The following is a 13,612-nucleotide window of genomic DNA, read 5'->3' as shown; positions in this document are numbered from 1 at the left end:
TATTTAATATTGATTACATTGGACTTTGTTTAATGTACAAAATATCATTTTATCAATCATACATTTGGTATGTGACACATACAGTATACCAACCAATCAGGATTGTTTAACCTTATTATGCTATGTATTTAGTCTGTGATTTTAGGTACATAGTTTGACAATTATCAATTTTGTATTCCATAAGCATAATCATTTGTTCAGAAGCAGGTCAATCATCCTCAAGGCTAGATAATTATTATCCACTAGAAACATTTGTTGCGCAAGATCTGCAAAATGAGTGCCAACAATAAATAGGGCATACCTGTATATCTTTATAACTGTATATTCAGTAGGCTTTTACAGTATTCAGTAGGCCTATATTTCTTTGTCAGTGACTAAAGTGAGTGCTTTAAAAATAGGAGATACATCTGTGATGGGAGACTAATCACCCAACTGCAACCCTGTCTCTAGTCTTGCATACTTCCAAGTCTCCCAATAACCATGAAAGGTTCATTCTTATCATCCTCCATGATCCTCCTGTGCAATTTCTGATGATTGTTTTATGGATATGAAAAAAAAACCCTCAAAAGACAAAAAAAAATGCAGAGGGCATAGTCGATGGACAATACCATTTGTGGAGAGGGTGTACAATGAAAATGTCTACTTTTTGACTTATATCTCGCTCTTTGAGGAGAAAGGGCTATTGTCGGTTTATCCAGGTAAGCTAGCACTCATACTCACTGTTGCTTTGTGTATTTACTACAGATGCCAAAGGCCAAAGATTATTTTTTATTGCCCTCTTTATAGTTTGATGTACCCGTTTTTATTACCATCAACTATTTTTTGGTAATAATTCTTTCATATTCTTCCAAGTTAGAAATGTCTGCACACCGAATTGGCGCATACCTGTGCCTGCTCGACTTTTTGTGATAACCTCTTTTTAGTCTCTACAGCTTACTATGTCAGTCGGATGGTTGGTCGGTCGGTAAACACTAACTCAAATGTGAGCATGCGACTGCAGCCATGTATATGGCCTTGTTCTATTTAAGCGTGGTTCCCAATAGCAACGCAGCGACGTATTGACACAAATTGCTGTATTGCATAATCATAAGTGGGAACCGTTTTGATTTCACGCAAGCGGGGCAAACACAATTATTGGAAGGGCATTTTCTTACGTTGTGTAGGTTGTGTTATGTTGCGTCGCTAGTGGGAACCACGCTTTATTGTATCATAACTTTAAAAAACAACAAACAACAAGCTCAAACTATAAGTGTATTTAGTTTATTTCATGATCATCAAATAAGTATATAAATTTTAAAATTTCAATTAGAAATTTATTTATTTGTTAAAAATTGTTTACATGCAGTCAGAGAGTTTTATTTATAATGGTTACACAGTAAATAATAATAATGGTAGTCATATAGAGCCTAATGCCATGTTTCTAAGCACGCACTTATCCTCTACCCATCAGGGATGCATGCAGAATGCTGTTGTCAGGATTGGGTTCTTGGCTGTGATATTCATATTCTCAATAACCACGATTTTATAAAAAGATTTTTCCTCCCCCAATTTAATTTTAATCTTCTTAAACACTTTTATCACGATTCAACAATAATTTTTCGAGTGCCATAAATGGTGCTTCTATAGATACAGACAATATAAACGCCGCAGCATATGAAAGCACAATATTACCAATGAAAAAGTAAACCAACAACAGATCTGTAAAATAGATCATATTGGGTAAAGAGTAATAGAAAACAAACATTATTATGGGATGGAGAAGGTATGCACAGTAGTTAATTCGGGAAAGTGGTATCCAAAAGGACCAGGAGAGTAGGGAGTTTACTGGCCCACCATATCCTGTCGCACATGCAAAGGCAACCCAAGCAAGAGCCACAGACCATGAAAATCGACTGAGAGTAATGTACGCCACCGATGCTGCTTCATTTAATGGGTCACCATGAAAGTTGCCATAGAGACCATAAACAACAGCAAGAGCAATACCAGTTGCAGCCATCCATCCCATAATAACTACATATCGAGGCATGCGAACACGATTTTTATATTTGTACAAAATGTAGCCAATAGCCATACCAACTAAGTATGTGGAGATACGAGTCCATGGCCGAACATATATTTCCTGAGTACCAAGTGTTTTTTGATCTGGAGTCTGCGGAATAAGACCTGTATAAATGTCTAATTTAATGGAAATGCCAATTAAACTGCCGAAACAGGTTATAAGGAGAGCACTCCAGAATGCCACGCCAACAAAAAAGTAGTGATACAAAAGATAGATAACAAATGGACTTATGATGTAAAACTGCATGTCGTTAGCAAGATACCAACTCCAGTCGACACATTCTTCTATAAGATTTGATGGATAAAGGTTATTGATGTACAAGAGATTTGTCCACCAGTATTTCTGACAGTATGACACCTGACTCTCCTCACCAGGGGCAGCATTTGGATCAAAAACAGATTGATAAAGAGGGCCATTTGCAAAATGAGGCGCAAGAGTCGTAAAAATAAAAATTACCATAGCATATACAGGAGTGAGTCTCAGGTACCTATGAACGAAAAACATCACCCAGTTAAGCTTACCATTGTGTTTCTGTAAATATTTAAGGGTTAAGTAAGTTACGAGCAAGCCACTGAGAAAGAAGAAAGAATCTACAGAGAATGTAGCATTGCCAACTGCTTGGAATGTAAATCGGCTGAGCACTTCAAGAATTTTTGTTAGATTACTAAACAATGTAAGAGCAAATATATAAGTATGTCCCAACATGACCCACCATAAGCTAATAACTCTAATACCATTTAAAGCACCTAGACTTTGTTCCCCTTGTTTGGTTTTTAGAATTTTACTACCATTTATCAGCAAAGAAAAACAGAGTAGAATGTTCCCAAAAAGTCCTACACTTGTTTTTGTGATCTTCACTGTCTGGTGTGAATGTGATGACATTTCCTTACTTGATGCAGGAGCACCATTAATGCTGTTCTCGCCTGTATGATCTTCAGCCAGTCTTTCAAACCCATCTTGTCCATTTTCTCTCCATCTTTTCAAGACATCATAAATTGTTCCACTTACTATCATTAGTCCAAAGAAAGAGAGAAAAATCAAACAAATGATAGCGGCAGTTGAGTATTCTGGTACCTTGTTGCAAATAACATAAGACACAAACAAAAGACTATTTGGTTTTTTAAGTCCCAAGATTTCCATCAAATCACTGTTGCTACAGCTGTCAGGAACACATATTCCAATACTAGGAAGCTTTGTCTTTCCACTATAAAGTCCAGCGATGCAATATTCAGCTTTGAAATTGTCTTTTCCATCATCAATTTTCCGTGACTGATTTAAACATTCGTCGTAAAGTCCAAACCAATACGTAAAGTCTCCTTGAAGAAGGCCAGGTGGTAGTTTACCATAGGAGTCTATCATCATCAACGCATAATGTTCTTCTTTCAAAAGATCAATTTGGAATGTTCCTAAGTCTCTACGACACTTAGTTGAATGTTTGGTTGTCATCGTAGTTGGAATTTCTGTGACATTTTTTTTTGTAGAATTTGTCACAATTGACATCGTTGTTGAGTAGACAGTGACATATGTAACTGCTGCTGTTGTAGGCATATTAGATGAATTCTTTGTTGCTCTAGTTGTATCAGTTGTTGTCAGCTCAAGAGTTTTAGTAGAAGCTATTGTTTGGAAATCATCAATTTCTGGTTCCAACACCTCTGAGTACATCAAAGGTTCTAGAATAAGCTCATCTACAGCTGCTTGCATTTCCTCTGCTTTTGCCTGGTATGAATTGATGTACCTTTGTTTGGCGATAAACTTCATCGCGTCTTCCTCGTTCAAAACAAGTTGTGGTTGACCACGACATAAAGAGCTTATAGCCAATATTAAGATGAACTGTATCATCCTCGGTAGTACTAGTAGTGAATCCATAGTGGTAGTGATAGTAATGCACACCTTTTGGCTTATTTTGTTACAAGACTGTAGATTAATCTTTTTTTTGTAAAATATATTACATAAATCATCACAATAATGTTTAGTCATTGGTCACATGGTGGGTCAAATAGAGGGTCATACACTGGACTTTGCTATCAACCATGCCTCTGGTTTATGTAATACCATAACCAACCAATCAGAAGCAAGTAATTGTACACTACATGTGTTTACTCTTGTTGGTTTTAGGTATACCATGAATTTTTCTCCATGGGTATACTTATCTTAGTTTGATGTGCTATTAATTTTGTATTACATAAACATCTTCCTTGCTCAACAGACTATATCTCCCTTCAATTCAATTCTATTTCATTAAAGATGTATTGTCCCCCAAAATCATGAAAAATAAAGATTTTTAAAATTGGACTTTGAATAGGCCATTTTGCAGTTTTAATGAAGTTGTTCACTTTCATAAGAAAAAAAACGGGGGAAAAAATTATTTCACCTATAAAAAGACAAATAAACAGTTAAATTATCCAAAAACTCATTGTCTTCCAGACAATTTGACCATTTTTTGCTTTAAATTACATTTTTCTCAGGTAAATAAATTTTTTTCAGACCCAATTTTTTGTGAGAGTGAATAACTATTATGTGACATTAAAATAAGATATTCAACAAAAAAATTTAAAAAAATATTTTTTTAGGGGGACAAAATATCTTTAATTCAAGGTCAAACAGTAAAATATAGTACATGGTTTGAAATTTTTTTCCTATTATCTACTTTATTTGAGATATAAAAACATAATTTGGAATCATCACTGGAAGCCAGTTCTCTATTAATTTGGAGAATTTGACAATCTGTGCCTCCATGACTGTCTCTTACAACTCTCTTGAAATTGCATAAATTACACTTTACACAGTCTAGTCTATATTTCAATTTCTTGTCAAGCACAACAACAGAAAAAAAAATGCAAGTTCAAGTAATAGTAGGTTTATTTCATGATCATTGTAAAGAACAGTATAAAGAAAGATTGGTTTAAATTGACTTATATTTATTAACTTATAAGTAATTAAAAACAATCAAGTACTGTACACACAGTACAGTGAGTACCATAAAGATGGTAGTGCATGCATAATCTTGTCATTATATGTACCGCTGTACATCCTTTTGTATTTTCTGCTTGGCTGTCATATTCCCAATAATCTGTGATCAATTTTATACCAAGATATTTCCCCTTAATTCCCAAGTAATATTAAACACTTTTGCTCATTTTCAATAGAATTTTTATCCAACACCATGAATGGTGCTTCTATTTACTATAGATACTCTAATAACCTTTTTAAAATGTTAATTTATTTCAACTGAATAATAACCTTCTAACTGAGGTGGCCGTCCATTCAGAAACATATACCAAGATGCTGTAAAGGCCAATTTACACAGACGAGCAGTAACGGTAATGAAAATATAGAATCTACTGTATGTTATTCCTTTTAACACAATGCGGAGTGGACGTGTGAATTCCACTCAGGATTGACACGGATTCTATGTGGGACAAGCTATGCGGTTTTCTGCTTACTGGTAACACTCATCTGTGTAAATTGACCTTAAGTAAACCAGAGAGACAAGATAAAAAACAACATCCCAAATGTTAAACACTTTTCTCTCTTTTCAATAGTAATTTTTCAAGTCCCATAAATGGTGCTTCTACAGTTATTGATAACACAAATGCGGCCGCATATGCAAGTACAACATTAGCAACATAAAAATATACCATCAAGGAACCAGTGTAATATATAAAGTCGGGCTGTGTGTAGTAGAATACCATCATTATAATGGGATGAAGAAGGTATGCCGCGTAGTTCATCCGGGAAAGTGGTATCCAAAAGGACCAGGAGAGTAGGGAGTTTACTGGCCCACCGTATCCTGTGACACATGCAAAGGCAACCCAACCGAGAGCCACAGCCCATGCAAATCTTGAAAGTGTGATGTATAGAACTGATTCTGCTTCACCTAATGGCTTATCGTGGTAGTTGCCATAGAGACCATAAACAACAGAAACACCAATTGCAGATGCGAGTATCCATCCCATGATAACCGAAAATAGATCCATTCGTACGCGGTCTTTATATTTGTACAAGATGTAACCAATAGCCATTCCAACAAGAAATGGGGAAATACGTGCCCAAGGTCGTGCATATAATTCATCTGCAGTAAAATTTTTCTGTTGCGGATCATCAGGAATAAATTTGGTCGTGACGTCATATTTGATAGAAACACCAATTAAACTGCCGAAACATGCTATGAGAAGGGACATCCACATGACCACCCCAGCATAGAAATAATGATATAGCAGATACACAACGAAAGGGCTTATTATATAGAACTGCATGTCGTTTGCAAGATACCAGCCCCATCCCAGACAGTTTGTTTGAAGGCTCGTAGGGTAGAGATTGTTAATGTACAGAAGGTTTGTCCACCAGTACTTTTGACATAAAGATACTTGGCTCTCTACACCAACTGGCTCTGGGTCAAACGCAAATGTATAAAAAGCGCCAGTCCCAAAATATGGAGTAAGAGTTGTAAACATGAAAATGACAAGCATGTAAATAGGAGTAAGTCGTAGATATCTATGAACATAAAACATCAGCCAGTTAAGCTTACCATCGTTTTTCTGTAAATATTTAAGGGTTAAGTAAGTTACGAGCAAACCACTGAGAAAGAAGAAAGAATCAACAGAGAATGTAGCATTGACTATTGCTTGAAATGTAAATCGAGTAATTGCATCAAATGGAGTGAGAATATTAGTGACTACATATATAGGATTTGCGTATGAATGTCCCAATATGACCCACCATAAGCTAATTACTCTAATACCATTTAGAGCACCTAGGCTCTGTTCTCCTTGTTTAGTCTTTAAAATGTGACGTCCATTGACTAATAAGGAAAAACATAGAAGTAATTGTGAAAAAAAAGTATTGTTTTCGAGCTCTTTCTCTTTTCCATCTTCACTATCTTTTGCAGCAACCTGTTTTTTCTTTTGTTCCAGAACAATGTCATAAAGAGTTGCGCAAATCACTATAATGCATATTGTTGAAAGTAACGTCAAACACGCAATGGCAGATGCCGAGTAATCATAGTCCTTGCTACATACCGTGTTTGATACGTTATGTCTCGGTAAACCGCCTAACAAGTTTGTCACTTGATTTTTGTCGCAGCTATCAGGTACACATATCCCAACATTCAGTGTCTGGAATATAACATTTGGTGTTGAGTTTGTTAACGTTACAATACAATGCCTACCGTTAAAGCCGCTTCCGTTTACATCCGAAGTTCTTGACTGCGCCTGACATTCATCGTATAACCCAGGCCAAGTAACCGCTCCTTGAAATAAACCAGGCGGAAGCTTACCGTATGAATCAACCATCTTTAACGCATATAATTTTCCCGTCCGGAGGTCAGTTTGGAAGTGTCCAAAGTCCACTACACATTGCGATGGCGATGCAGACGTGGTGCGTCTTTCTGTTGTAAATACTGTATTCATTACACTTGTCACATTGTCTTGGATGTCGCCAACGAAAACAATCTCTTTTATTGCAAATTCTTCCTCTTCTTGTTGGATGTCCGATTCATACCCACGTTGTTGATCAGCTGACTTTAGCATAGGCTTCAGTAAGTTGTCATACACTATAGGACTCATGATATCTTGAGCTCTCTTAAGGTTCGGCATGTATTTGTCTGTGGTGTTTAATTCTCCTATCCGCTGCTCATTGTTGACTGCGTGCAATTGGGCATCGCAACAAATACTCGCAACTATTAAGAAAAATACTATATCATGCGTTTTCATCATGACTGAAAGCTTAGTTTATTTTTGTTATAACTTTGAAAAGTTTAAAAAGCAGAGTATAATACTGCGCTACAGCATCACAGTACAGACAATAGCAGACTTCCTGCCTGAGGTTTACAATACCGATTTCCAAGTTGAATTTTAAAGTCCATGTTTGCACTTGTTATACCATCATAGCTATATTTAGATTCATTATTTGCACTATACTATACCATTATATCACTGTACTGTACTTCATATATCAACAGTTGGTTTAGCAATTAGCCTCCTTTATAGTTTGCCCTAATATGGGCATATTGTGTGTATACTGTACTTTGTTTTGTGTAAACAATAAGCCAGGCTCCCTCTCTACTGTACGTTCAAATGTAAAGATATATTTACTTAACTGTCTGATCAAGCTTACGTAACTTTAAGCTCAGTTCCCACTAGGACAGAATGCAAGGAAGTAAAGTGCACTGCAAGCAAGTTGACCAATCACAAGTGACTCTTTGAATAATCCATTGCTTGTGATTGGTCAAATTACTTGCGTTTACCACCTTGCGTTGCATCAAATAGTTATAGTTTAAAATGCCAAAAAATAGTTTTTAAAACTCTGTATCCTTCCCCAATTAGTCAAATTTTGATTTTACACAATTTATTTTCATTATCATTATTATCGTAAGTGTGCTAATGGATAGAACATTATATTAGTTCACTAATTCACTTCATTTTACTTAATGGAAATTACTGTACTTATTAAAAAATAAATAAAAGTGAAATGAAAAATTTGTACTATATAGAGCAAACACGAACAATATTTATTTTGTACTGTGTTATAGTCTCACAAATAAGTAAATGGATATGGTTTATTTGTGATGAAATAATATCTAGGTCAATATTGAATGGTTGGGAAATGTTCACGCTTCAGTGATTTTCTATTAAGATGTAAATTGTGGATCATTAGTCATGTGAACTAGGATGTATTATTACCATAGTCACTCAGTAGGCTTCTGCTGCTGTCTGCCCCTGTTGCTTAGCCCTTGTGCTTTCTGCCTAGACTACTGATTTTTTATCAGCTGTGTTTCACTACCATTGGCTTAAAAAATGGCATCTACAAGCAAATATTGTATTTTAAATCTGCTGGCTTTAATATCTTATTGCTGTGCTCAGTTTCAAAATATTGGAAACCAAGCAGATGCAGTGAATTTCATTGCCAATCAGAAATCTGTCAACCCAAATTACCAGGTCAGTACGAAGGAACTGCAAGATGTTTTACAGAATGTTATCGTAGAACCTTTACTGTACCCAGTAGATAACCACTGGGTATCAGAGGCTAGGGGATTCGACACACACGATGAAACAGTTTTTGGAATGACAGGTGAAGATGCTGGGACAAATGTAACGACGGAACCAATGATGGTGACAAATTCAACATTGGAACCAACAACATTAATAGTTACTGAAGTGGTACTTGAACCAACATTGTGTATCAGTGATCTAGCAACATTCGCAGCGGACATTTTAAAAAAGGAAAAGTATGCCGAGATGATGGTTGATTCCTATGGAAAACCTCCCCCTGGAATTTTACAAGGAAACATACTATGGCTCGGACTGTACGACCAATGTTTAAGCCAATCAAGAACCAGTAATGACAATTACGAAAATTTCAATGGACAGTACTGTTTGGCCCTAGTTACTAATAATACTCAGCTTCTTTTTTACGTTGGAATTTGCGTTCCGAACAGTTGTAACAACCGAGAATTAACAGACTTGTTAAACATTAATAGTAATTCAAGTATTAAGGTTTCTGTATTCTGCCACAAACAATTTGAATACTCAACGAGTGCAATTGCTTGTCTTACTTTACTTGTGTTTTTATGCGCCTTTGCTCTTGTAGGAACAATAATCGAGGTCTTCACAAACTATAAATGTTCATTGGCTAATCGGAACGGTTTTAAAAAACTATTACCAGACGAAACTTTTGAAAATACCGAACATACTCAATCAGCCTCTGTGAATGAGCTTATAATTACTGTTGAAGAAAATAATTCACCTAGTTGTCTTGTAAAGTTTTTCTTATGTTTCTCGTTACTTACAAATGGTAGGAAAATTTTGAATACTAAGCAAGGAGAAGGAAGCATAAGCTGTTTGAATGGTATTAGAGTTATCAGTTTAACATGGGTGATATTGGGACATAGTTATGTTTTCCCATTCCAACTAATAAGTAATCCTGTTGAAATTCCTAATTTGCTAGGCCGATTTACATTCCAAGCAGTTGGCAATGCTACATTCTCGGTTGATTCTTTCTTCTTTCTAAGTGGCTTGCTCGTAACTTACTTAACCCTTAAATATTTACAGAAAAACGAAGGTAAAATAAATTGGGTGATGTTTTATGTTCATAGATATCTACGGCTTACGCCCGTTTACATGATTGTTATTTTTGTCTTTGCCACCCTTACACCACATTTTGCTTCAGGACCATTTTACTCGATGATTTTCGATCCAAATCCTGATCCCGGTGTAGAGAATCAAATGACTTATTGTCAGGATTACTGGTGGACAAACCTTCTGTATATTAATAACCTCTACCCGACCAGCATTAATAAAGAATGCTTACTTTGGGGATGGTATCTTGCTAATGACATGCAATTTTTTATCGTCAGTCCCTTTATCATCTACCTCTTGTATCACTACTTTTATGCTGGATTCACACTTTGGTGTGTCATTCTTCTCACCTGCTTCTCCAGTTTAATCGGCGAGTCAATTATACGTGATATTTCTGTCAACTTTAGCCTAGACCCGAATAAAGTTAATTTTGTTAGCGATTTTATTTATATTCGACCGTGGTCCCGTATCTCCACGTACCTTGTTGGCATGGCTTTAGGATACGTCTTGTATAAATATCGAGGACGAGTTCGTATGCCGCATTATATGGTCGTACTGGGATGGCTTGCTGCTACTGGTATAGCTCTATCTGTTGTTTATGGTCTTTATGGTTCATACCATGGCCGACCGTTAAGTGCTGGCACTACAGTGGTTTACATAACGCTCTGTCGGTTTTCTTGGGCTGTGGCTCTTGCTTGGGTTGTTTTTGCATGTGACGCTGGTTACGGCGGGCCAGTAAATTCTCTACTCTCCTGGTCTTTCTGGATACCACTTTCCCGTATCAACTATTGCGCCTACCTTGTTCATCCAATTATTATGTTTGTGTTCTACTATTCTCTTCCGAATTCTATTTACTTCACTGATTTTCTTTTTGTTTACTTTTACTTGGGTCATCTGATGTTTTCATATGCTGTGGCTTTCCTTTTGTCAGTTTGTGCGGAAGCACCGTTCATGGCATTGGAAAAACTCACTCTAAAGCGAGACAAAAGTGTGTAGTTATCCATGAAAACAGTTCTTTTTGTTTATAAATATTGTGTTTATCATTATAATTTATTAGCAATGTATTTGTTGAATTCATAAGAAGACTTATACTTTGTTTATGAATAAATTGCATTGAAAATAAAACATATTTGATTTTTATGATTCTATGTTGTTTGACAAAATGATCAATTCTTATGTACTAGTGCAGCTATACACACATGGGCAAAGCCAGGATTTTTTTAACATGGTAACGCTAGCACATATATAACAAAAAGCCTGTCTAAAATAATATCAAAAAGTAGTTTGTAATTTCATTTTAGCTCTGAAAAAGAGGGATTACATCACTCAAGTGCAACCGACCTGAATCCGCGCGCCCCTGATTCACATATTACACTGTAAAGGGCCTTTCACACCTGTTCCGGCACGGTTCTGGTCAGGTGAATCGAACGCCAACGTTTTGTTTTCACGATGCTCCACACGGCTATGCACCAATCGATATGCGTAAATACGAAACTTTGACGTTCGATTGGATTTTCCGGCACCGGAACCGTGCCGGAACAAGTGAGAAAGACACTTAATGGCAGACAGACACTTATTGTATGTTATCCCATAAAAGGTGAAAAACAAGTCAATATAACCTTAGTCAAACATTGACTATTATAATGGAGATTAAATCAACATTGTATAATGCAATGACTAAATAACGGGCAGACAGAATTATTAAAACAAATTTGTTGATATCTCAGATTTTATGTTTTGTTTTTTTGTATTGTTTTCCTTTCTTGGGGAGAAAAAGCTATTGCTTAACTTATTCGATAAGTGGCACTCACAGGGTACCAATGGCACAAATATCCTAAACTAAAGAACAATCATCTACTGTATACAAAATGGTATAGGGTTTTAATTATTTTTTAAGGTGATCGGTGAAGCAGAACAAGCATTGTGTGATAAGCCACTTTTTTAAAAAGTGCTGCCACTGGAGTTTTTAATAAGTGCAATTATAATCAATGTTGTATCAAAGGTTTTTATAATAGAAATTTAAACCAGGATATCCCGCTAATTTACTGGAAATGGCTTTGTTTTGTTGTACAGAGCATGGTGAAATAAACATAATTTTCTAATCCTAAGATCCTTATAATCCAGCCATATTCCAATCCAAGGTTTTCCTTTTTCTTAATGACATTGACAAGACCCACTCCACAGATTATCGATAACAAGTTTATTTATAATACACATTCACGTAAGGGACCATGTCATCAATTATTCTACTGCAGTTACTGCAGTAACTAAATTTTGAAAAGATTGAAATAATTTAATTCTATCTACAGGATATTCATATAAACATAAAACCATCTCTGTCTGACAGACAGTTTGACTATTTTTTTGCTTTAAATTATAATTTAATCAGGTAAATACATTTTTTTTCTCGACCAAATTGTTGTGTAAGAGGGACTATTATGTGACATTAAAATAGCATTTTCAACAAAAACAATTTAAATTTTTATATTTATTTTATTTTTTTTCAAATTTTATTAATTTTATTTATTTTTTTTTCTGGGGGACAATATATCAAGCGGTTGGCAAATTTAACCTCTGTTTCTGATAAGCTTTTAATATTCTTTCCATTTTGAACTATTGTTGGTAAAATATGTTCACAAGACTAATAGTGCCATGCAAACCAAGTTAGGGTGAACTTTTTAATCACTATGTATACAATAAATTGAATAGATAAGTAGATTCATCTTTTAGTTCCATTGTTTGCACTGCAATTCAGTGATACCAAAACACCATGTCACCTGATAAAATTACGTCAATACTTTTGCTTACCTAGATCGGAAGTGTTTGTTATGTAAACAGTTAGAGTACAAGGTGGCTGACCTGGCAAAATATCGCAATAATACTACTTCAGTGGATGTCTGAACTTAGCCAGTATCTAGGTTAAATTTTGCCGTTATCTTATTTTACAGAGTCTGGTAAATTATATACTTTTGGTGCCAATGAATGGGGACAGCTAGGACATGGTCATACGAAATCTACAAACAAACCGGGAAAGGTTAAAGGTCGGTACGAAATTTAGTTGTAGCAACTATTTGCCAAAGCCACGTTTTTTATCGGTCACTATTTGTTTTACTTCATTTTATTGTTGAAATAAATTTTCACTTATATTGTTTTATATGTTCTAGCACTAAAGCATGAGACCATTGTTCTGTTGACCAGTGGCAGGTCACATACGCTTGTATGTACACAATCCGGTCAGGTGTTTGCATTCGGTGCTGGCGGAGAAGGTCAACTTGGGATTGAGAAATCATCATCTGGTTTAGAATCGCCCGCAAAGGTTACAAATCTACCTGAGCAAAAATATAAATTATTGTCTGCTGGTACTGACCATTCAGCAGCCTTAACTGGTAAGAAAGTGTTAATTTGAATCCACCTGTATGCAAATGAGGTGACAGACCTGTACAGGTTTTGCACTGTCACAGTGCAGTAAATAAAATCC

The 13,612-nt window shown here is 35.7% G+C and overlaps 4 protein-coding genes across 11 annotated transcripts in view; 2 read left to right on the top strand and 2 right to left on the bottom strand.

Moving 5' to 3' along the window:
* Positions 1-13,612, top strand: part of LOC144848747 (uncharacterized) — a 43,557-nt gene that overhangs the window by 17,293 nt on the left and 12,652 nt on the right. For all 8 annotated transcript variants that reach the window (XM_078705640.1, XM_078705639.1, XM_078705637.1 and 5 more), the window contains exons 3-4: positions 13,083-13,175; positions 13,299-13,520. In XM_078705640.1, the coding sequence (XP_078561766.1) occupies positions 13,083-13,175; positions 13,299-13,520 (315 nt within the window). The remainder of the gene's footprint in view (positions 1-13,082; positions 13,176-13,298; positions 13,521-13,612) is intronic.
* LOC144848753 (nose resistant to fluoxetine protein 6-like) lies at positions 1,455-3,966 on the bottom strand. The gene has a single exon (XM_078705653.1). It carries the CDS (start codon positions 3,923-3,925, stop codon positions 1,565-1,567), a length of 2,361 nt encoding a protein of 786 aa, XP_078561779.1. The 5' UTR covers positions 3,926-3,966; the 3' UTR covers positions 1,455-1,564.
* LOC144848758 (nose resistant to fluoxetine protein 6-like) lies at positions 5,051-8,018 on the bottom strand. The gene has a single exon (XM_078705658.1). It carries the CDS (start codon positions 7,771-7,773, stop codon positions 5,575-5,577), a length of 2,199 nt encoding a protein of 732 aa, XP_078561784.1. The 5' UTR covers positions 7,774-8,018; the 3' UTR covers positions 5,051-5,574.
* LOC144848756 (nose resistant to fluoxetine protein 6-like) lies at positions 8,731-11,742 on the top strand. Its single transcript, XM_078705656.1, has one exon. It carries the CDS (start codon positions 8,854-8,856, stop codon positions 11,128-11,130), a length of 2,277 nt encoding a protein of 758 aa, XP_078561782.1. The 5' UTR covers positions 8,731-8,853; the 3' UTR covers positions 11,131-11,742.

The sequence above is a fragment of the Antedon bifida genome, chromosome 7, assembly GCF_963402885.1.
Source record: "Antedon bifida chromosome 7, ecAntBifi1.1, whole genome shotgun sequence".
Taxonomy (NCBI): domain Eukaryota; kingdom Metazoa; phylum Echinodermata; class Crinoidea; order Comatulida; family Antedonidae; genus Antedon; species Antedon bifida.
Note: the sequence above shows the minus strand (reverse complement) of the source record. Positions and strands in the feature narration are given on the sequence as shown.